The 25,139-nt window shown below is 40.1% G+C and overlaps 1 protein-coding gene across 1 annotated transcript; it reads right to left on the bottom strand.

The window, feature by feature from the left end:
- Positions 1-1,393: 1,393 nt before the first annotated feature.
- On the bottom strand, positions 1,394-12,199 carry LOC139136975 (mesenchyme-specific cell surface glycoprotein-like). Its single transcript, XM_070704854.1, has 11 exons — positions 11,739-12,199; positions 10,897-11,115; positions 7,012-7,210; positions 5,795-5,936; positions 5,157-5,271; positions 4,549-4,722; positions 3,982-4,047; positions 3,369-3,619; positions 2,676-2,890; positions 1,950-2,065; positions 1,394-1,626 (listed from the first exon to the last, which is right to left on the bottom strand). The coding sequence occupies exons 1-11, from the start codon at positions 11,962-11,964 to the stop codon at positions 1,547-1,549; spliced, it is 1,803 nt and encodes a 600-aa protein (XP_070560955.1). The 5' UTR covers positions 11,965-12,199; the 3' UTR covers positions 1,394-1,546.
- Between the last annotated feature and the right edge of the window lie 12,940 nt (positions 12,200-25,139).

The following is a 25,139-nucleotide window of genomic DNA, read 5'->3' as shown; positions in this document are numbered from 1 at the left end:
ACCGATACGAGAACCAGGGAATGAGGACTGCCCCTTTAATATCTAAAGGGGGCGTTTATCGTCAGTATTTGGATCACAATTTGTGGCCACGGCTCGGTAAGCACTTTAACATGTTGCGTTTGAATTAAAACTATCTAACTGAAAATAAAACTATCTAACTGAAAATAAAACTATCTAACTGAAAATAAAACTATCTAACTGAAAAATTGCAATAAATGTAAAGCTTTTGGGCTTTCGTTGAAAATGATATAAGACACATATGCCCCTACTTTTACTATGTATGTATTTCAACGTAAATTCGATTGGTATTAGAAATGTCAACGTCTGGTTCAGAAAGAATAACAGCTACTTGGGTAGGCATTCGTTGTAGAAACTGATTCAGTATTCATGGCATTGAATTTGAGTCGGTAAGTTTGACTTCGGTAATGAAATGCCATCGATGCCGGTGTTGTTTATGAGTATGTGTTGGTGTGGTTGTCATGGTCACGATCGCGAAGTCAATGCCATAGCGCTTCTGTGGGATGGCAGTTTGGTGATAACGACAGGAGATGACGATGATGACGATGATGACGATGATGATGATGATGATGATGATGATGACGATGATGATGATGATGATGATGATGATAATGATGATGATGATGATGATGATAGTAGTGGTGTTGTTGATGATGATGATGGTGTGGTTGATGATGGTGCTGGTGTGGTTGTCATGGTCACGATCGCGAAGTCAATGCCATAGCGCTTCTGTGGGATGGCAGTTTGGTGATAACGACAGGAGATGACGATGATGACGATGATGACGATGATGATGATGATGATGATGTCGATGCTGCTGCTGCTGGTGGTGCAAGTGGTAGTGGTGGTGGTGGTGGTGGTGGTGGTGATGATGATGATGATGATGATGATGATGATGATGATGATGATGATGAGGATGAGGATGATGCTGCTGGTGCAAGTGGTAGTGGTGGTGATGATGGTGATGATGATGATGATGATGATGATTATGATGATGATGATGATGATGATGATGATGGTAGTGGTGTTGATGATGATGATGATGATGATGATGATGATGATGATGATGATGATGGTAGTGATGATGATGATGATGATGCCTGTGCAAGTGGTAGTGATGATGATGATGATGATGTTGATGATGATGTTGATGATGATGATGAGGAGGAGGATGAGGAGGAGAATTGATGATCGTAGTGTTGGGCTTACAGGGGTTGTGATGACGAAGACGACAACGACGGCGACGACTACGTCGTTGACAGCGAAGACGACGATGTTGACGGTAAATCATACTGGATAGTTTTCACACGACGACCAGAGACCACTTTCGCTAGCACGTTGTCACAAAAGATACAAAACACGTGTTGTCAGCGAATTCACGATAGACTTTGAAAAACTTTAATGGTGTCCGTTAGTCATAAACTGAAATTGAAACCAAATCAGGTCAATGACCCAATATTATTGTCATTTTGCTACATCTCCGATAAACAACATGTCAAAGGGAGGTCGAAATGCCAATGACACGGTTTCAGTTGAATAACCTTGCCAAGGCCGTAGAGGTAAGTAGCAAATTTAAAAGCACTGAATATTCCATTGTACTGGATCGACCTGAAAATAGAAAAAGTACATTAGAAGACCTGTCAGTACAATTTGAACTTGATAGCGTAACTTAAAGATCAAGTCTCACAAATGAGGAGTAAATCACAAAATCGGTCAATCCGCACGAAGGACGCAGGGATACCCACTGAGCGAAGACAGCAAACAAACAAACAGTGAAAGAAAGGGTGAATAAACGAGTATGGAGCATGAAGTCTTCCATTGTGAACAAAAATGACATTACGTATCGGCCATTGCCCTCATACACGGTGAGGGCGCGCTTTAGAAGACAGAAAGACTCAACCGACAATGAGTGAGCAAAATATAATCTGTACCTAAGGAAGATACGTTTGAGTCATCAATGACGTCATAGAGCGATACAGTTCCGCTGAGCGTTCCAGACACGATGAGCAGCGGTCTGGCGCTAGGCGAGTCATCTTCGTCGAGAAATCTAGCAGAAAAGGGTTAAGAAAAACAATCCAAAGAAAGTGTGACACAAGGAAAAATTTATATTACCACTTAAAATTATCACTTTCTTCAAAGATAATCATAAACAGGGAAGTATAAACTTTAATACGTTTCTCTCGACTTTTATCACTGCTCAATTGTCCTAAATATTTTAAATTTTGAACGTACAACGTAGATGAATTAACGTGTAATTTCAAGTTTCATGTAAATGTGCAATATGCACCAATATGTAGTTGAAATGAAAACAGCTGCCCAAAAATGTTACTTTTTTAAACAATAACAACACGGACGCGTTGGCAATGTCCATACATCGGGACCTAACAACACCCACTCCTGTGCATTCTTCACGTACAGCGTCATGTTTATAAACTCATGTAAGAGTCTTTGCTTTTTTCTCCCTTCAAGCACGATCAAATATCGACTCTCTCACAGCCCCTCGAACGATATTAGCCCTTTCCTGTCCTGATTTCGAGTAGCCCTACAGCTTTCAGAGCCGGGCTGCATCAGCTCTAAATCAGAGAAGGAGGAGGTCACAGTAAGTTCAGCCAGCGAGGGGTCTAGGAAAGACTCTAGAGCCAGAGATTGAATCTAACCTTAAATCTTCTGGGTCGAGGTCGCCAACGTTTTTGTCATCGTAGAGTTCCTGGAAGGTATCGTTAATACCGCCGGCGCGGTAGACACTTTCAAAAGTGAGTCCATCACTGTGGTCCACGTGGTACAACATGATAGTTGACGTTCTTTCCAACCCGACGAAAACGATATCTTTGGTTCCGACTTTACCATAGGCGAGAGACTCAGGCGACGGTCCCTAGGAATAGAAATGTACACATTGTATTGTCATTACATATTCCTCTACGTTTCGTTTTGGCGGGAATCTTATAGGTTCGTCGGCTTCACTGATAATGCAGGTTACTTTCAAGCCCCGACAAAAGTGTTATATAAGTGGCCTATGAAATTCATTGAAACATTACTCAATCGAACAAAAAGTTAACTGAAAAAAATTATAGTAATTATGAGATGTTGAATCATGTACTTTGATAATTGCTGATATTTGTTTCCACAGAGCTCGTCAATTCTCCATACTTTTCAATCTATGTTGTCAAGTAACTGGCTAGAAACGTCTGATTTCCATTCTGGGTAGCTTCATGGTGTTTAGGTGATCTGACCGTAGAATGAAGCGCCCGCCATTGAGAATGACCTGACCGTATTCATAATGAAACGAGGAGAAGCTATTTTCACTCTAACTGTCAATGAAACCGTGACAATCGAAATAATGAATCTCAAACCCCATTATCGGATCTGCTGTCCATCGTATCTTTCGGCGACACGCTGTGATCGTCCTCCCCGGCGTTCATGTTAAAAATGTCCGGGTACAACGATGCGTGTATCTGCTCCATCTCATCGCCTGTGTCGTACACCATTTTCATGTCGACGGTTCTGATGACAGATATACTTCTGGAGCCAAACGCGTAGAACTTGTCATACTTGGATTTGTCGTCTGCGTTGATACCGTCGACGGTGCTGAAGAAAAGCCTCCCTTTTAACCAAATAATATAGACAGGTAAATAAATTAAATTCACACAATTATTAAGTATGAAATATTCTGTCTTAACCAAGACTTTGAGGCGCTAAAAAAGATGTTTACCTTTAAAATGCGGACTTGTGGATTTCTGAGAGGTCGTCACCTTGTGATGTGTTGACCTTTGCGCGCCACAGAACTCCGAGCACGGACTGAAAATTTGATATGTAAATATCTGACCCCTACTATCCCGCTAAAACTCACCAAGTGTTTTCTATTAGCTGAGTGGTTCAAATCACATAATATTCCGAATTTTTTCCTATTTTATGACAGTAAATGTAAATAATTGAGCTCAGAAAATGATATTTCCGATCGCTTACCTAATTTGTTATCATCGTTCAAATCGTCCTGCAAATCTTTTGAAACTTCTTTGGAAAGCAAATCGTCTGCGAAAATTAAATTACAACGATGATAAATAATAAGGAATAGTTTACATGGAATATAATCATTTAGTTGTTAATACTTGACATTATGTGATCTAACATAAGTGAAGATTTTCATGTCAAACTGTTGCATTGTTGAATGCTGTAGCAATGCATTAGCAGTCAGGAAGAAGACAAAGAAACTATCACACGTTATTACAATTACTTGGAATTTAAGACTTGTGAAAGATTTTGTAGTTCAAAATAAGCATTGAGAATGTCTCAAAAGCCAGTCATCAAGTCCGTAATACTAAAAAGCCAACATACTAAAATTTCACCCGTGTGATTTTATGAATACCCATCACAGGAAGTCTTCAAACCTGTATCAAATGGTTTCGTATCAACCCTAAGTTAGACGTGAAACTGACAAGTCGTCATAAGAAAGTTCAACAATAGCTGAATTATACACCATTTTCACTGACGTTATGTCTGTTGTCGAGTGCGCATGTGCAGATACAAGCTTACCGTCATGGAAGTCCTCGCCTCGCATGGCGTCAGTCCAATCGTTTCCGTAGAACGTGTAACCCATGTCGGCACCTTCGTTGGCCGTCACTATGTAGCCATCGTCGTTCATAAATATGTATTTGATGGCGTCAGGTTGGTACAATCCATAGATGGGATAGGTCTTAATTTGGATGTCTGTTTTAACAAGACATTGAGGATGAAAAAACGAAATCAATGTAATATAAACATCTATTACACCTTTATCTTATAAATTTAAACACAGCTACGTCTGTCTATCTGTCTGTCTGTCTGTCTGTCTGTCTGTCTGTCTGTATGAATGTATTATCTGTATGTATGACCGTGTGTTAATCCGTCTATCTAGTTAACAATAATTGTTAACTTTTGAGTTGACGGTCTGACTATCGACCGACCATTCCATCTACGTAATTTCGACTGCCTCTTTACAAAATTACCCGTTGCATTTTTTTCTTCCTCATTGCAATCCGTAATACTGCACACATGTAGTACTTGTTTGTATGATCGAGGTGTGCTGTCATTCTAATTAAGTACTTTAGCCAACCGTGTCTCTGATTAGATATTTCAAATCGACACGCCACTGTTTAACCTACCATCGTCCTTATCACTTGGATCAAGACCATGAACGCTGAAGTCTTTGTAACCCATTGGATAGATTTCTGTCACGTTCCCCGATACTATGTCAACCTTGGCTATGGCATTGTTTTCCTGTGTGATACGAAGGAAAAAAACGATGTGAGCTTCGTAATTCTATATGTGTGTATTCCAACTTGAAGTGGGACTTTATTTCGTGGTGTAGAGACCAGTAAACTATCCTTGACATATATCATTTCGTCTACTTCTGATACTTCAGGATTTTTTTCGTGTTTTCTATTTTTAGTAACGATATTTACTTTATACCCTTCAGTTATAAAGTGTTTGAAATAGTCTTCGCGCGTAATTGTGAGTTGACTTGGGTTGAAGACCTTAAAACACTTTTTCTTGACGAGTTGATCTAGTTGCTTATGTTGGGTGCGTTAATTATCTAATACCTCTTGAGATGGACATCACGTTCAACGAGCATTACACCCTGCAATATTCGGTCTATAGAGTTATGATGATGTATTCAGGTGTCGAGAACAAGGAAATGCGGTGAGACATAGGAGAAGACGGACAGCAGACACACAGACACCAAGACATACAGACATATTTGATAAACTGAGAGGAAACACAGGCGCACTGAACACCCTACCTGCAATCCGATGTAAGCGATGCTATTGTCTTTATTGATCGCTACATATTCTGGTTCCATGTTCTGAGAGAAGTTGCTCGGCAGAAATGAGAATCTGTCCATCAACGGAGCTCTTACGCCGTTCTCAACATACTCATTAGCTCTGTCGATTTATAAAGCAACCAGAAAAGGATTCGAAGATAAGATAGAAAATAAAACATGTAAATTAGTTAGTAGGCAGATAGGAAATTAGGTACTATGTATGTATGTATGTATGTATGTATGTATGTATGTATGTATGTATGTATGTATGTATGTATGTATGTATGTATGTATGTATGTATGTATGTATCTGACATAGTGTCTGTCTGTCTGTCTGTCTGTCTGTCTGTCTATCTATCTATCTGTGCCTTTGTATATATGTATCTATCTATTTGTGGAGGGACCGTGATCCATCCATCCATCAATCCAGCCATCCATCCATGTATCCATCCAGTGACATGTCCAGCTTCAGGTAACAACCAGGCGGAGTTCGAGATAGTATGCAGCGTTTGATACTGATATTGGACGTCGACAGTCAAACTGATCATGCCAATATGTGCTGTTAGAATGATCCCTCGATTTGATTTGAAGTCAAACAAGCCAAGAAATATTACAAATGTTACGGCCCTACTCTGGTTAAGATTCTATTTGAGCTCGATCAATCCACGTGACGGCACAGTAACTGTCCATGCCTACTGTGTATCAATTTTGACTTAGTATTTTCGACTTACTAGGCTAATTGCTACTATTGTCCTACATTCCCTCCATCCTTTACTCAAATTGAGGCGGGGAACGTAGCGGAACAGTCCCAAGCCCAAGTAAAGGATATAGGAACCGTAGTGATGTCTTTGTGTGCTACTATTTAGTATCTCTTACCCGTTTGTTGCCTGAACAACAGCTGATAGAGGCATTTGTCGCATCCCGAGATACCTCTTGGTGCAAGATGCAAGGTGGGTTAGTATTCATTTATGCAAATTATATCAATGAGCATTTATGCAAGTGACTCATTTTTCACGTTGAATATTCCTGTACAGAGCATTCTGCATTACGAGATATGCGTCCTCTGAAACAACATACAACTTGGGAATGACAAATGGCAAAGAAAATAACACTGAATGAAAGGGCATCTAGCATGTTAGGGTTCTATCAGCTGAGTTTGTGTATGTCAAAGGGGGTATGGATGACTGGTATCCCACCTAGAATTAAATGCAGTGAAGTCTGCAATCTGAACTGTTGGCGCTTGAGTCAAATCGGTCGAGGCGAAGGTCAAAATGGCGACCGAACCTTCAGGGTCGACATATCCACCTTGACCATCATCTCCTGGTTCTCCCTCGTTGCAGACGACGATTTTCTGGCAGTCTTTAGTGAATAGCAGCATATCAGGCAAGGATCCGACTGAAAGTAAGCAAAAAGAGTGTCAGTAGTGGGAGTTAACAACAACTACCTGAAGAGGGCGCCCTTCCCAAGCTTCTATCACTTCCTCGATCTTCCAGTTGTCGACAGTTCTTTTTGCTCACGTGTGAACACGTGAGCATATGTCGCAGCGATGTCTGTCTGTCTGTGTGTCTGTCTGTCTGTTGGTCCATTTTCTCAAAAACGGCTGAACGTATTTCAGTCAAATTTGGTAGACATCTTCAGAATTCAAATGGCTAGAACTGAAAAGGTTTTGGTGGGCGTGGCTTGGATATTAATGAAGTTATGAAAGTTTTAATTTTTCTGTTACGCCGCGTATGACAAGTGAAAACAATCGACTGCATTTCCTGTGTGCGTTCCTAACACACAGCGTACACTGCGTACGTACGCAGGGCTAGCGAGAGAGTTGCCGACATCGACGGTTATTTACGAAAAAGAATAAAAGACTTGCATTTTTGGAAGCGATCGAGTAGCTGAGGTAGGCAGGGATACGACTTGGGCCCAAGAACGCTGAATTTCGGCAGTAATTTGGCTTTTTACGTCAAGTCCAAAAATGGATTTGAAGTCACCAACTCTACGTACGGGTCTTTGCAGGGCTGTGGTGAGCGGGGCTATTAGCTGTAGCGGAACACAGCATCGTACGCAGGGCTAACAGCTGGATAGCTCTGGTTTCAACCACGGTCCCTCCGTGTTTCAACCTCGTATTGAACATTAAAAATATGATATTTTATTACTCATTCAACTCACTATTCAAGATAAAATATTGTTTAGCAAATTAGCTTTATCCTTGGTAATTGATTGTTTCCCTCGCTGCTCGATCGCCAGAATGAGTACATACGTTCTCTACCTTGCCTCATGGCATGGAAGTGCTGATGAATAATAACTTTGGGTCAAAGGTATTGAAGTGTCCAATCAGGTTCGTGCACAGAGTCCAAGGCCATGACCTACTTCATGTACTTCTGCACTGTTTTGATTTTGCTTCGCCAAGAAACGTGTTCGTCATTGTCCATAGAAGTATGTTTGCTCTCCTTTGAGGTTGTTTGTGAAACAAATTCCGGGATAGGCCTTGGAATGCATACGATCGGCATCGCGGCAGTGCTGTAGCTAGCCCTACGAGTATGACGAGAGTGTCCGGCTTTGGCTACGCCGCCTCCCACCTCCGGTAGGCGGCGTAGCCAAAGCCGGACACAGTCGCCATACTCGTAGGGCTATGCATGTAGCGTACCATGCTTGTGTAACTGCCGAGGTCAACGTGCATTCACGGTTGATACTCGTGTACAATCATGATGTGTTCAATTCTGATGAAGATTCATAAGTCTTACTTTGGCAGTCTTTTTTCCGTACGATAATCCCGACAATACGTGTTACTGTTAGACGAGGTGGCCATTTTATGATAAGTTTCAATACTGCACAGCTACATAGCGTCACTATCGTGTGATCGAGGTACAGCGTTGTTGAACGGGATACAGAAACTCTGCAGAGGGAGAAACGATCGTTGACATGAACAGTCAATGTACTTCAGCACGTAGTCCGCAGATAGCGGATCGAGAAAATAAACGTGTCCCAGTAAATAACGGAATATTTATGTACATTAACTCGATATTAATCAAATTTCCAGCTCATCGCAAAAAAATGTATTGCAAAGATTAATTTGTCACTGACAAATACTGCACTGTATGGAAAAAACAGTCTGTAGAATTGTTCTACTTCAAGTGGTATTACCCGAGACAAACACTTGTGTTGTCAATTTTGATTTCATTTCATAAACTTCATACTTCATCGAGTATCGTGTATTTCAGCCTTTGTGAAGCCATTTTATTGATATTTTCAATTTTTGTCTTGGCTTTGTTGTGGAACATGTTGAATCGTCTCCGTGGACATGTAGGCAAAAGTGTGACGGGGTCGAAGTGACTTGGGTACCTGGGGCCGACCAAAACCAGTGTGAATTACTGGGGTCAAAGCGGACAGCGGCCGGGATGATGTGTTCCCCAAGCGAGCTACCTTCAAAGTCTGTTTCATCGCAAAAAACGTCAACTTTTAAAACCCGTCATTATTTACTGATGTTATTCTCAGCATCACAAACATATACGCCTCTGCTATGTATCACAGCAAATAGTTATATTTGAGCGCCCCGTAAATGGGATCCTCGTTTTTTTGCGAACCCGGAAGTGTGTCTTGCTCAATGCATTTCCTACCCATAGCGAGGGAAACTGCCCGCGTTCCCATACTCCCATGCACCCTTTTTCAATGCCAGTGCAACGCCATCTGTGCAAAATTTGTGGTGGTATGCTCCCGTGTGATGGAAAACCTCTCTTATTCTAACAATGACGTAGTTGACTTGGACTTCGATTTCGTAAATGTGATGTCCATGCAGTGAGTTTGGGTTGGCGCGCTTATAATGCAATCTTCGCCCGCCTGCGGTCCGATATCCCGCATTTATTAGCGATATTTATCTGTTTTGACTTGACCAAAGTTGGCAAAACTTGCTATGTACATTAAAGATACTATGATACAAGATTATTGAAAGTCATTTGACATTTTTTTCAGCCAATTCCCAATATGCATATTTAATGAACCTTCCAAATTAGGGATATATACTGGCATTTACTTGATAAAATTTGGCGAAACATGCTGTGTACATTGATCATTATACCAGGTTATAACAGTATTGAAAGTCATTTTGCATTTTCATGTCAGCTAATTCATAATTTGCATAAATAGCTAACAAGCTTTCACGGTTTGGCATATAGAGCTTGAAGGACTTGACCAAAGGTAATTACACATGCTATATTGTGATACAATGACAGTACTCAAAGAAATTAATTATTTTTATTTCAGCTAATTACATATTTGAATACTTAATGACCTTTAGAATTGATCTGTGGTGAAATTCATTGTGTTGATCATAACACTTTAAATGTAGCAAAGCATGTAGCAAAGGTTCAAACTTGCACATAAATGCAATATATAATGAAACACGTGAGCATTTTCAGTTGTCGACATATCTTTTTGTTATTAGGATCTACTGTTGATTTGAACTCTGGATGCATCGGTGTCTTAAAGACCCATTTGGTATCTCTTTTTTTACATTTTGCATATAAATACCATCCAATCTTCGGAGCGATGTTTTTATTCTGAACGGGAACTCTGCCCGAGTTACAACTTATGCTCTCTGATATAGTCTCTCCCTGAATGAATTTCATTTCTCATTTATTACAATTCTAATTTACTTTCTTTCCTGATCTCCCTTAACTCCAAATGTAATACACATTGTATTTATTCTAACGACTTACCATCTCGTAATACACCGAATTTCTGGCTTTTTATAAACTCATGTTTAATGTCGGTACTTTTTTTACGACCTAGGTATGTTGTCACTGTGAAGCGTCACGCGACATCACCTGAGAAACAACTTCATACCCGGCCGCGTCGTATCGGACCATTTTTACAATGTAATTGTTAAAATCTATGTTGTATGCTCGTCGCCTTTCTTTCAAAAAAGTATTCTATGGTTACAGTTCGGTAATCATTTTTAAATAAGGTGCTTCTGATTTCTAACTACCTTATCGATAAAATGATACAGATAATAGGGCTTTAAATCTACAGTTTTAATTTCTAGGTATTTTATCTTTGCAAACATTAGTAGAACAAGTGGTTAAATGACTTACCTGTGATCTCTTGGACTTTGTTCCATTGTCCCGTACTGGTGTCATACAAGTTGAAAATAAATACACTTCCTGGTGCTGTGACGGGAACGCCGGCTACCGCCACGGCGACATAATCGCCGCATATTTCGATGTCGTTTGCGACATAGTCGATGCTGGTGTGGTACACTATTTTCGGGTCATAGACCAGTGAGATGTCGATAATGTGAATGGCGGCGTCACCTGGTGTTACAAGATTTCGGAGAAGGTTGTTCAAAATTGCAATTTCAGTAAAAATGTCTTCTAAATTTTACAACGTCGTCATGTTTTCGACAAATTCCTGGGTCGAAGAGGATGGTCACTACACAGCAACGATTTACGCACGGCGCAAGCTAACGCGGACCATTTTAAGGTAGAACGCGCCTAGGGGAAAGATATTTGAACTCTCAAACTTTTACAATTCTTTTCTCACTGTTTTCTGATCTACTACTTGTGGGGGTTCATTCTCAAGCTCTTGGTGCTTTATCATCGCTCAGTTTTTCAAAAATAGAAAATTTCATTTTTTCTCCTTCGAGCTAACACAGGAATGGCGGCCATTTTGAATTTCAAATATCGGTAAATCGTGGATAATTTGTTTCCAAAATTTGCACGTTGACCCCTGATTTTTATTTATGAATTTGAAAGAGTATGGTTGAAAAATTACTAAGAGAAATTTGAGCAAAAGTCTAAGTCTCTCACACTTTCGAGGCGCATACTACCTTAAACCACGCCCGGGGTTGCGCCCAATATCTTTAAAGGTGGGAGTTTCGCCAAAGTCGAAATTATCTATCTAAACATTGCTTTACGCTCTTATGTACTGTACTCACCGACTACGTACACCATCTGTCCCTTCGGGTCGTGGGCGATCTGCTCGGCCGCGTTCGATCCGAGGCCGTAGAGAGGGGTGTCCGTTGAATCGTAGGCATACGGCAGATAGAGCGTGGAGAACGGTTTCAGCGTCACGGTGCAATTCACCGCCGTTGCAGCCAAAAGGACAAGGAGAATAGAGCCAAATACTTGGCGTGATATAATGGCGAATTTGGTGCAAGCCATGCTGATTATGGTACAAGATCACTTGAAATGCAAGTAAATTACAAATGGGTCACAGAAATTCTGGTAGCAACAAGGTGAGGCTCCGGTTGCCAGCGATTAATTTGTAAGTCGGAATTACCGTCGCAACAACAGCTTCAATGGTGCGTTTTTTTAGTCGGAGCAAACTGTACGGAGATTGCTAAAGTGGGCCTTTGCCCATTGATCTTCAGCAATCGTGGCCAAATGCAAACTCATTTAATCTGAGAGGCTTAGGGAGCTTTCAGTAATTACAGGGGGGTGGGCCGGGGGAATTTCGCGAACACCTGTACCGTAAAATGTGACCCTCCCCCTATCCTCCTGTCTAAAATGTGACCCTCCCCCTTGTCCGACATTCTAAAACTTGACCCCCCCCCCCAACCACTGCGGTATTCTCCCCGGGAATAACTAAAACAGCATCAGCTAATTTACATAACAATTGGTTCAATTGTTATGTTAGGAACAAATTACAGAGGGGAGGGCTGGTGTTTTTGGAGGGACAGTCGCAATTTATCACGCAAGAATTTTTGAAGAGATATGGTATTTCATACATTTTAGGGAGGGTCACCATATTTTGTGCAACTATAAGAAGGCAAGATGTAGCTGATTTAGTGCTTCATCCAAAAATATCAAATCATAATACATGGAGTCTATCAGGCAAATTATTGACAATTTATCCCCACAAAACATGCTATATCTGTATTTTATATATGTTTGATAATGTATTTAAATGTACCTTGCTTGAATAGGGAAGTAAAATGAACATTTGTGTACAAGAAATTGATTTCTGAATTTCATCTAAAAAGTTGGTTCACTATCCATGGTGTCTATGATGAAATTATGAATAGTTTTTTCCAATACAAAACTAGGTAAATCTTTGCATTTGTGTACTCTTGATTATTGATATTAATTTTCTTAATTAGACTAGAGTGGTTACAAGTCTATGCTTGTGTAAGAAATTTGATTTTGGAATTTCACTGAAATGTCGATTCACTATGCATTGGGGTCTATGATGGAAACTATGAATAATTTTTTTTCAGTACAAAATTAGATAAATCTGTGCATTTATGTATGCTTGATTATTCAAATTATTGTTTTTGGTTAGACTAGAGTGGTTACAAGTCCATGGTTGTGCAAGAAATTTGATTTTGGAATTTCACCAAAATGTCCATACACTATGCATTGGGGTCTATGATGGAAACTATGAATAATTTTTTTCAGTACAAAATTAGATAAATCTGTGCATTTATGTATGCTTGATTGTTCACATTATTGTTCTTGATTAGATTAGAGTGGTTACAAGTCCATGGTTGTGCAAGAAATTTGATTTTGGAATTTCACCAAAATGTCAATTCACTATGCATGGCGGTCTATAAGTGTGTGCGTATTTTGTTGGTGATTTCCTTTTCAGGAAATATCACACGGACAATCAAAGTTTTGGCTATAATATCAGCTTCTGTCAAAAGTGACCCTCCCCCCAAGACAGGTTTATAAAAAGTGACCCTCCCCCTTGAACTGTTATAAAAAGTGACCCTCCCCCCAATCCCCCCGGCCCACCCCCCCCCTTGTAACTACTGAAGGCTCCCTTAAAAGCGATAGCCAGACAGTCGAACCATTCCCAATCATAAATATTACATAATTGAAGCCGGATATGTTTCCTGGGTTCAAGTTGATCTGAAAATCCCGCATCGTTTGTTAACAGAATATGCCTTGACTTCAATCTTGATATATAACATTAATATCATCGGGAGAGGAAAAAAATAGGTTTGACTGTAAATTTAATCTAACGACACATTGGGCATTGTGTGAATCGCTGGCGAATCGGAATTGGTCGCTACGCGCGTACGCGGTCACTACATACACAGACGTTGCCCACATGCCGATGCTTGTATGCCCACGTGCTGATGAACTTGACACCACATGGCATTGGGTCAGGTGTGTTATGAGAGGACAGCTATATGAAGTGGCATTGCAAGACAACCGCCTGACCATAGGGAATGTACCTTTGAACTCTTTGACGCCGTGTTATCGGGATCGGTGTCTGGTTTGTCGTATCTTGTTTGTATGTGCGCTATATTTATTGTGCGAAGAGTGTCCCTGATCGATTTTGATATCATGAATATAAACTACCAAATACATTAAAAGTACAAAACTGACCTTTCCACCAGCCCCTCTTGATGATAAACATTGACGGAATGACCAAAGTTCAAAGATTAAATCACTATTTTCCGACGCACTCTTACAATATACGATGTCGTATTACAATGAGTTAATCAGATTTCAATATCTGTTAGAACAACAATGTAAGGAATTGTATTACTATCATCCGACATCACGGATTGCGGGATGTCTCTACAAGTACAAGGACGGACTAGCATGGTCTCACTATGTATGCATGTAAATGGTAACGCGACACATCAAACAGATCAAAGAGAGTGCATGTTATGTTGAATTCTAACTTTAATCTACCTCGTCCATTATTGTACCAAATTACTTAGTTCAGTTACACAAATCAGAAACAATGCCAACATTATTAATAACGCATTTTGTAAAATTTTTTGAATGAACATTTTCTACTTTTGATTTGTTTCCCAAAGACGCAACATATATTGGAACTTGGAGTAAAATGTATGCCTTCCTTCACATTTAACGAATACCTGCCGAAATAGCTCAGTTGGGAGAGCGTTAGACTGAAGATCTAAAGGTCCCTGGTTCAAACCGGCGAACTCGCACGAGTTCGGAGAACTATCCCGGGTTTCGGCAGCCTATTTTATCACAATTTTGCCTACCTTTTTTATTAGTTAGCAGGGTTTTTATCCATTTTTCTTGCCGCGAATTTCTGCAAACAGCCATATTCTTTTGAAACTCAATTTGTGCGGCAATTGAGATATATTTACTCAATTCTTAGTAAGGCACAAAGGCACATACTAGCTGTTTTGAAAACAAAGTGCACACTGTAGCAACGCAAATGAAGTCTCATTTCTATAAAAAAAAAACAGTCGAAAGTGTCCGTTTTTGTGCATGTGACCACTAGTTTACCAAGTACTGTCAAGTTCCACTGTGAATATAGAGCAATGAGGACCATTCTAGTGGCACAGGTATGTGCCGTAAAAGGCCCAATATTGGCCTCCGGGATATTCGGACTTTTTTATCGTTCCAATTCTTTTCTGATGTACTGCTTGCGTGGTCTCATTCTGAAGCTCTTTCAGTAAGTAAAACTTTCACAGGCTTATTTTTGTAGAAACAGAATTTTTATTTTTTTCCCTATTGAATTAACACAGGGATGGCAGCCATTTTGAATTTCCAAAAGGAATGGGTCAGGCGTCAGATTGTCTCGCCAGGAACTTTACTCACTAGATTACAATTTCAATAGGAAACAAAGGGCTACGACACCTTCATAATCCTCGTACAGACTAGAACAAACTCGATCCCTGGTATCGAGTCCCCTGCCTTTAATTATAGTTATTTCCATACGACCAAGTATTGCAAGGTGTCCCATCCGATTATTATTTTTGATTTTGAAAGACAATGGTTGAAGGTTTCCATGACAAATGTTCGAGAAACGAAGTTTCATGTACACCGTAATGTGTGACGAAGAAAGAAGAGGACGGATTTACCGGTCAAAAGTTGAAAAAACACCGACAGCCAAAACCCGGGATCTCCGAACTTATGCGAGTTCGCCAGTTTGAACTAGGGACCTTCAGATCTTCAGACTGACCAAAGGGTATTGCTAGCATTATTCGTCTAGAAGTTATGAGTATGATCAATAAATGTCGAGTATTATTTTTTTTTTCATTTTACAAGCCTTACCTGTGTCGAGTGTGTGCCTATTACTTTACCCTCGCTATCTCTGTATAGTATTTCAAAGAAAACAGTCCGTATTTGTTAATTGCCCTCCCTAATCCCCTTCATCAATTTGTTCTGCCGATCATCAACGTGGGGGCTTGTCGCCCTGACCGAACAACTCGTTAGCAATTTTGTGCATGCACAGAAGTTTTCGACGACCTCGCCGTATACTACGACGTATACCAGCGTGCTTCAGCGTGCTCTTAACCTATACGAAACTTACCCATAACGTATTCGACGCACGCCCAGCGTATTCGCCAAAATTTTCATACGTTAGCACACGCTGGCTAAGTCGTCAAGGTGTGACAGGGCCCTAAGGGAGAGACGGTGCACGGAACGACTCAATGAATGCACAAGCTACTCACTTTCTGTGAATATGCAAAATTTGAGGTTCTGCACGCGACGCTCTCATTTCAATCGTGCACACGGACAACACAGTCGAAGAGGCGTCAGTCAAACCATCTTTTGGTAGCTCCATGGTCAAACCAAGGGGAAGTAGGAAGGTCAAGATCACACATTGTCTTGCACACGGGTATACAAAGACACCTCTTTACACACTTTTGTTGATCTCGCCCGAGATAGATAACGACATGACACTGCCCTCATTGGCCGTCAGCAGATATCCCTCGCCATCACGGTAGTAATATGCCATCGAATCGGGCTGGTACATCCCGTACACTGGCCAAAGCTGGATGTTGATTCCTAAGACGACAACGGGTACAAAACCAGGCATGTAAAATTCATCATTGTTAAACAAGAGGCGGGTGGAAAATGGCGGAAACAACATTAAGATTTCCGCAAAAATAGTACTTCTGAAAAACTATTCGCATTGCTATTTTCGGCATAGGGTTTAAAGTTAATTTTGAAAAAAATGTCGCTATGTATCACATACTCACTGGGATGTACTATATTCTCACACAATGGTATTACCTGACAGCATAATTATTATTTGTAGCCGAAATAATGTCTTCAGATGAACGTCTACTTGTTTTTGTTTTATGTACAGCAGAACTCCACATTTGGGGACTGTAAAAACTTCAAAATTTTAAATATTTCCAATGTATCAAGATTTCCACAACCCCATTTATTTTTCTCTCCCATTTAAAAAGAAATATTCACCCTTTATATCACTGAAAAAAAACAAGGCATTTCTACAAGCCTGTGCCACAAGTTGGATATGACTGCACTCAAATTACATGCAGTGCCATGTACGTTCTTCCAAACGGAAGCAACCAACGAGCTAAAATCAGGCGTCCACTAAATAAGGATTTTGTTGAAACGAGTTTTTCATATTGGTGTATCATTTTACTAACCGGCATCTCTGTCACTAGCGTCTAACGGATGCTCAGCATGGTCCTTAAAACCCAGAGGGAAAATTTCCGTCGCCGTAGCCGTTGCTATGTCAACCACAGCGATGGCATTGTTTTCCTGGAATACAAGAATTGTCGTTCAGGACATAGGGGGTTGTAGAAATGTCCGTCCCCAGGGGTAGGGGCAGGGGTAGGGGTGTCTTGGTCTTCGCACAGGTTTCTTCTTGATATAGTTTATTTTATTTTATTTTAATATGTTGACTATGACATGTATTGCCAGTAAACATACGTTTTTTTCTCCGTCCGCGTTCGCTGTGTCACGTATTTGTCCTTTGACAATCTTACGCGAAGTTTTGTCACTGTGCTAGCGCTGCGCCTATTACCTGATGCGTTTGATTGCCTAATGCGCCAAAGCAAGCAAGGGTAAATTACTAATCTGTGGACGCTGTCACCAGATTATCACAGGATTAACTTTGACAAAGTCAACAACGAACCCACCAGCAAGGTATAACTGAAGAAAGTCACCAGATTATCACCGGATTAACCTTGACAAAGTCAACAACGAACGCACCAGCAAGGTATAACTGAAATCAGTGCTACCATAAGACCAAGGCACCAAAGGTTGGCAGTTTAAGTGTTTATTTGCAATACATATCATAGTCAAACGTATTAAAATAAAATAAACTATATCAAGAAGAAACCTGTGCTGAGACCAAGACACCCCTACCCCTGCCCCTAACCCTGGGGACGGACATTTCTACAACCCCCTATGTTCAGGACTAAATTCTAGTAAACAATAGAACCGTGCGATGTACTGCCAAGGTCAATAGTTCGTATTTGAACAAGTCTTTGTAGGATGAAAAAGATCAAACTATATAAAACTCACATCCATTAAAAAGTTTGCATGTGGTTACGCTGCAGATAATCTCCATGGTGAAAAGCAACATACATGTAGTAAATAGGGCGCCCTCAGTGTTTAATCCGACTTCTAATTGACACACTGTATACTTAGAGAGAATATTGACTAATGTCCTCTTCTTTGCTTTTCTGATCAACCTTTCACGCTACCTAGATGCATAAATTTGAAAATGTACGTTGTCTGCAACACAACACGCATGAGCACGACCCAGACATTTCCTCAGTTCATGCATGCTGGCAGAGTAAATAGAATACTATTAGAGACAGAGCTGCCATCCCACCTGTAAGGCGATATATGCGACTGTGTCGTCCATGTTGAAAGCTGCGATTTCGGGTTCCATATTTTGCGAGAATGTGCTGGGTAGGGACGGGAGCTGGCCCATCAAGGGTGCGCGGACACCTCTCGCCAAGTACTCCTCGGCCCTGCAATGTAAATGTATAACCCATGATTTCTTACTGTTTCTTAATAATTATCTCCATTGACTTGAATAATTTCAAAGATGCGACACGGTTCTCAGTGACAAAATGGAAACCGTCTTGGCGTTTGCTGAGATGCTAATAAAAAAACATAAATTGTATTCTCAAAATTCGACTGACCATTTATGTTTCTAGTTCTCACTCAGCAGAGAATATTTCTTCAGTTCCCTGCCTTGCACTGTTCGAAGCCCTTAAGGGAGCTTTCAGTAATTACAGGGGGTGGGCCGGGGAATTTCGCGAACACCTGTACCGTAAAATGTGACCCTCCCCCTATCCTCCTGTCTAAAATGTGACCTCCCCCTTTTCCGACATTCTAAAACTTGACCCTCCCCCAACCACTGCGGTATTCTCCCCAGAATAACTAAAACAGTATCAGCTAATTTACACAACAATTGGTTCAATTGTTATGTTAGGGACAAATTACCGTCCTGAGGGGAGGGCTTGTGTTTTTGGAAGGACAGTCACAATTTATCACGCAAGAATTTTTGAAGAGATATGGTATTTCATACATTTTAGGGAGGGTCACCATATTTTGTGCAACTATAAGAAGGCAAGATGTAGCTGATTTAGTGCTTCATCCAAAAATATCAAATCATAATACATGGAGTCTATAATCAGGCAAATTATTGACAATTTACCCCCGCAAAACATGCTATATCTGTATTTTATAAATGTTTGATAATGTATTTAAATGTACTTTGCTTGAATAGGGAAGTAAAATGTGCATTTGTGTACAAGAAATTGATTTCTGAATTTCATCTAAAAAGTTGGTTCACTATCCATGGTGTCTATGATGAAATTATGAATAGTTTTTTCCAATACAAAAATAGGTAAATCTTTGCATTTGTGTACTCTTGATTATTGATATCAATTTTCTTGATTAGACTAGAATGGTTACAAGTCTATGGTTGTGTAAGAAATTTGATTTTGGAATTTCACTGAAATGTCGATTCACTATGCATTGCGGTCTATGGTGAAACTATGAATAATTTTTTTTCAGTACAAAATTAGATAAATCTGTGCATTTATGTATGCTTGATTATTTAGATTATTGTTCTTGATTAGACTAGAGTGGTTACAAGTCTATGGTTGTGTAAGAAATATGATTTTGGAATTTCACCAAAATGTCAATTCACTATGCATGGCGGTCTATAAGTGTGTGCGTATTTTGTTGGTGATTTCCTATTCAGGAAATATCACATGGACAATCAAAGTTTTGGCCATAATATCAGCTTCTGTCAAAAGTGACCCTCCCCCCAAAGATAGGTTTATAAAAAGTGACCCTCCCCCTTGAACTGTTTTCTAAAAAGTGACCCTCCCCCAATTCCCCCGGCTCACCCCCCTGTAATTACTGAAGGCTCCCTAAATCCAAGATTTTAGTATTTTACTTCTACTGAACAATTAATAAGGTTTTACATTGCGTCAGTCCTTTTCAAGCCAATAGTTTTCGGAGAAACCGGATGACTACAGTAGGGACAAATGACAAACCATTAACGGTATTGCTTACACATCGTTAAATGCTGTGAAGTCGGCCGTTTCGATCGTCGGCGTCTTGGACAAGTCCGTCGAAGCGAATTTCAAAACGGTGACAGAGCCTTCGGGGTCGACGTATCCACCTTTACCGTCCTCTCCAGGTTCTCCCTCGTTGCAGACGACAATGGTTTGACAGTTTTTGCTGAATGCCAACATGTCGGGTTCAGATCCGACTGAAAAGTTAAGCATAAAAAGAGCGGGAACCAGTTGAGTACGGTTTACCGCCTAAAGAGGGCGTCGAAGGACGCCATATATGAGTGCACCAATCCGGATTTCATATTATCTTATTTCCCGAAAATGTGTGACATTAGGTGACACTGCCAAAGGATGGGTATACAAATGTTTTGACCCTCCCTTTGGTTTTCAGACTTTTGACCCATAAAATTTTGATAAAGCCTAGACTTTTGACCCCTATCTTTGAACCTATGACGACTTTTGATCCAGGAGTGCTTCTGACCAATCCGCTTGCTGTAAATGTAGGGTTTTAACCGAATTGTTTGGCCGAGTTATGAGGACTTTTGACTCATTATTTTACGGAAAATTGTAGACTTTGTTCCTTTTAGTTTGAGCTCTCCAGTGCGCTGAATCGGGGGTAAGTGCTGCACCGGGAATGACGCCTAACCTTCGTGAACCCCAAGGGGTATTATCTATTGATCAAAAAAGTACAATCTACCTTCTGAACAGCTATCATTTAAAAAAGACTACACATGAACAAAGTCATCATATTAAAAGTTTCGGTGTGGCAGTGCTATGAGAGGGCTGAGGATACTGTCATAGGTGACAAAGCCTCAACGAAGTAATTTGTAGATGACTATTTCAGTCTCTTTCATATAAGGATGCTCAAACGGTGAGAAACTTAAATGTCAATAGACACTTTGGCCGTATTTTTTCAGTCCAAAAATTCTTTCACATTATCTCGCTAAATTTTGATAAATTTAGGAGAGGTATAAACTCTCTGTTGTGCAAGTAGGAGTGCACCCCTACTTTTCAGTGTAGACGGCCACTTGACTATACTGACCTGTGATTGTCTGAACAATTTTCAGTGAACCTGAGTCAGGGTCATAGAGGTCCAGGATAAACACACTGCCTGGCGCTGTCTTCGGCACTTCAGACACCGCCACGGCGATGTAATCTCCGCACAGCTCGATGTCATTGGCCTTGTTGTTAATATTGACTTGGTGCACTATCTTCGGATCGTTGACGTCAGAAACGTCGATGACGTGGATCACCTGGTCACCTGATTTGGAAAGGGGAGGGAGTAGTATTTTAGAGGACTCGGCGCCAGTATTGGAGAAAATTGCGAAACTAATTTAGTTGCTTGTGTCGTTGAGTGCATGATTTTGCAAGCTCTTTGAGAGCAGGGCTTAACTAAAATCGTTCAAAGTAAGGGGTGGGCTATGGGCTGCCTTGTCAGGTAGTGCAGACCTACATAAAAGTACTATGTAATGATGTAAATATGGCAATACTTCTATTCGGCATGTTACATTGTAAGAATGAAACTCAAGTCTACATCGAAGTGCATAGTAAATATCTACCCTGATCTTCACAAGCTAATTTTCAAACTTTCTTTTTTGAATTTTAGACAAAGAAAACAGTTTCACCAAAATAACGTTTGCAAAGTAGAAAAATGTCACGATCCGAAGGACCAAACTAGAATAAAGAAGACTTTGTCAACAATGGAAGCGTCCGCCTTAATATCATTCAGTGATATACATGCAATATGAGTTTAATAACCCTAAGCTACTTCATTTAACTAAAATGCTAAGATTTGCTTCCTGACAAAGCTTGCAAAGTGCAAAACTACGACACTTAGCTACGCATGACCGATCTACTTTCATATGTTTGAGTATTCGAATCGCCAACCTTACAAGTAACAGAAAACGTTTTCTTCGTAAACCCACTCAAGGTCTCTTAAGGATGTACGATCTGAAAGATATTAGCGTACTGCGCAGATTTTCGCGCAGAAATGTATCCATAGTAACCATGCGCGCATAGTAACGTTCCGAACGATTTTGCGTCACAAGTACAAAATGTCGTCTGCAGGTAAAGGAAATTTTCTATCTTGCGGAGAAAAATCGCGACAAGAAAATGTTCAGCGTGCCCTCCAAACAGGCTGGATTTCAGCGAAGAGATAAAAAAATGCAAAATGACCATAGCCTCACTGTGCAGCGTAAGTCAGAAGTGTGACGTCCGATTCGCTATACAAGAGAAGGTAGTGGACAATGTGAAAGACGAGTATTACAATCCAAATAATAGTGTCGCTAGTAGACCTACCGGAGAATGGAAGAATGGCCGTCGCATTGTCGATTTGAGTGTACTAGCCGAAAATCTTGACACTTGTGTCAGTTGTTGGCTTGCCTTACGATTGTCATCGTGTGTTGGGGAAACGATTCACGGCCTCGGCTCCTGGCTCCACGTAGTGTGTGACAACTTAGCCTGCAGCGAAGTCAACCTAATCCCCACCGATAATAGTTTGGCCTATTTGGTCTAATGCTCTTGTGTGATTTTTTGTATGCTGTATTAATATATAGACTCTAAAAAGTAGAAGAACCTGAAAGTCTTTGCTTTGTTCTGTCATTTCCCTCTCATTAAAGTTTACAGGTAGGCTTGAATCATGACCAGGTCTGGACAAGGCCACTGCTGGTCAGCAGCATTTGATGAGCGCCCCCGCGCGACGAATCCGGGAGAGCATGGTTTATCGCCAGAACCTATAAATCCTAGTTACATTTTGCAAAATTGTGAAAAATCGAGCTCGTTGACCTACTAAAAAATGTGGTTTTGAAAAATTCACAAAAAGACCTATTATTTAGCAAAGTTTGAGAAAATTGACATTAGTAGAAACTATCAATAATCAATAAATCACCCTCTCCCATTCCTAAAATTTGGGGCATATTTGTTGCAATTTTGGTTAAAAAATAAATATCGTGACTTTTTTACTCAATATTAATGTAAGTAAAATCTTCAAAGTAGCTTAGGTTTATAATTTCTTTATTCTTTTACAGTGTAAACGTGAAAAATGCAATCATGATATAAATATGAAAATGATAACCTGTTTTATTGACTTTTAGTGATTTTGTGAAAACCGTGAATTTTTAATGTTAATTTTAATATATTAAACATTTTAATGCCATTTTGTAAAAAAACAAGCGCGGTGACCCCCATCTTTTTTCCCCAATTTTGGACTACTCTCATATGTAGGTATTCAAAAAACCCCAGTTGAAAAAAATGACATTACTTTTACTTTTTCCGATCGTACATCCTTACGCTTAACAGTTCGACTTAGTTTTGAATATCCAACCACATGATAGCCTGGTTGAATACTTGGTATCCCTCTAGTTCAAAGAGTGTCTCCACAGACTGTAAACTCACAGAATTCTGGAGGCAACAAAGCCAAGGAATTGGAAGCAAGGTACAGCGTCATACATCTCTAGGCGCGCGAGGCTATTGCACTTTATTTACCAAATCTATACTACTTATACTTATTAATTATAGTTCTAAATTAGTATTGATAGCTGTCGCAATAATTCGTCTGTCATTTCAGCGAGAGAGGAATTCAACGTCCTCAAAGCAAAGAGTCTTTATTCTGTCTGAATGTGCATTCACAAAATAGACATTACGATTAAAATGCGCCTTGGAAAGCTGAGAAGACATTTCTGCAGTTTCTACTTCCGCGAATGACACGGAGAAACAACATTTTTAAGTCTCCGTATATTTCAATTTGAACTTGATGGCCTAATTTTTTGTTAACTGATACGACGCAAAGTCTCACAGAAGATTGAGCTACTGAATAGGAAACTAAAATACACTTCCTTTCGTTATCAAATATTTATCGTTTTCTCCGTTCCTGTGTCCTTATATGTATGTATGTATGTATGTATGTATGTATGTATGTATGTATGTATGTATGTATGTATGTATGTATGTATGTATGTATGTATGTATGTATGTGTGTATGTATATGTATGTATGTATGTATGGATGTATGGATGTATGGATGTATGTATGTATGTATGTTTATTGTATTTATGTATGTATCCTTGTAATTTGTATTAAGTGTGTGTAGAATGAAATGGTAAATAAAAAGGGTTTCTCAGAATAAAAATCAATTTCTTCATGTTTTCTTTCAACTGAATTGTAGCATCTTTTCAGCAAAATTTGTATATGACTTACCAACGGTGTAGATCATCTTGTCTTTGGGGTCAAATGCAAGTTGTTCGATGGCTCCAGTGTCAATTCCGTACCTGGGATTACCATTGTTATTGGTATAGGGCAGATAGAGTGTCGATAAGGCTTCCAACTTTACCGTGCAGTTTACCGCAGTCGTGATGGTAACGAGAACCAGAAAAGCTGATCGAAGTGTGCAATGTGATATCATTTTGATGGCCAAGGCGAAATTTTTGTCGAATCAACAGTAGCACTGGAGAGTAGTTGAAGGTTACTTTGTCTTGCACTTGTTCGTAAAATTCAAAGATGTCCGTCAAGCCTCCTTTATATCTCCAGTTACCGGTGTTTATCGCCAATTTTCTTCTGGGTCGTCAATGAACAATTCAGACGGCAACTGTTTATAGGAACGAAGACAAAACTGCAAAACTGACCACTGGCTAAGATAGCAAAGTGATTCGTATAGAGCGTTTCACGGTCACGGTCACGAACAGTAACTGTGTAACTCTCGATAAAAACTATCATGTTAACTTTGTGTCTCGCTCAAATGAACAATTGTTAAATCTCCGCACCTGCTTAAACGATATCGAACAAATTAATATTCACCAACCGTAGTAGAGAGCCATACCTTAGTCCTTGCGGCTTGGAAGTTCTCCGTACTGTGGCAGAAGGTTCTACAGCGGCACAACCACTTCAAGCTTGGGGTACTTCTTTACGTGAACACTCTATGGTGTCTACATGGTTGAGCATCTTTTGCGCGTTGACAGAGATGCATTTTCTGGTCGTTGTTCATAAGAACGAAGAGAAAAATTACAATGGTTCAGGGTTTTTTTTGGCTGTTTCTTCTTAACTTTTGCGACTGATATCTTTTTATTTACTCTTTAAGGACTAGTAAACGTACTCGGTACCTTTTCA

Source organism: Ptychodera flava, chromosome 7 (genome assembly GCF_041260155.1).
Source record: "Ptychodera flava strain L36383 chromosome 7, AS_Pfla_20210202, whole genome shotgun sequence".
NCBI classification, from domain to species: domain Eukaryota; kingdom Metazoa; phylum Hemichordata; class Enteropneusta; family Ptychoderidae; genus Ptychodera; species Ptychodera flava.
Note: the sequence above shows the minus strand (reverse complement) of the source record. Positions and strands in the feature narration are given on the sequence as shown.

What these genes read in the sequence shown, in the direction of transcription:
- LOC139136975 (XM_070704854.1), bottom strand. Translation starts at nt 11,964, where the DNA reads ATGGCTTGCACCAAATTCGCCATTATATCACGCCAAGTATTTGGCTCT. An exon ending in CAAAGTCCAAGAGATCACAG is followed by an intron (nt 7,211 to 10,896) that starts GTAAGTCATTTA and finishes GCTTACTTTCAG; the next exon opens with TCGGATCCTTGCCTGATATG. An exon ending in TTCACTGCATTTAATTCTAG is followed by an intron (nt 5,937 to 7,011) that starts GTGGGATACCAG and finishes ATAAATCGACAG; the next exon opens with AGCTAATGAGTATGTTGAGA.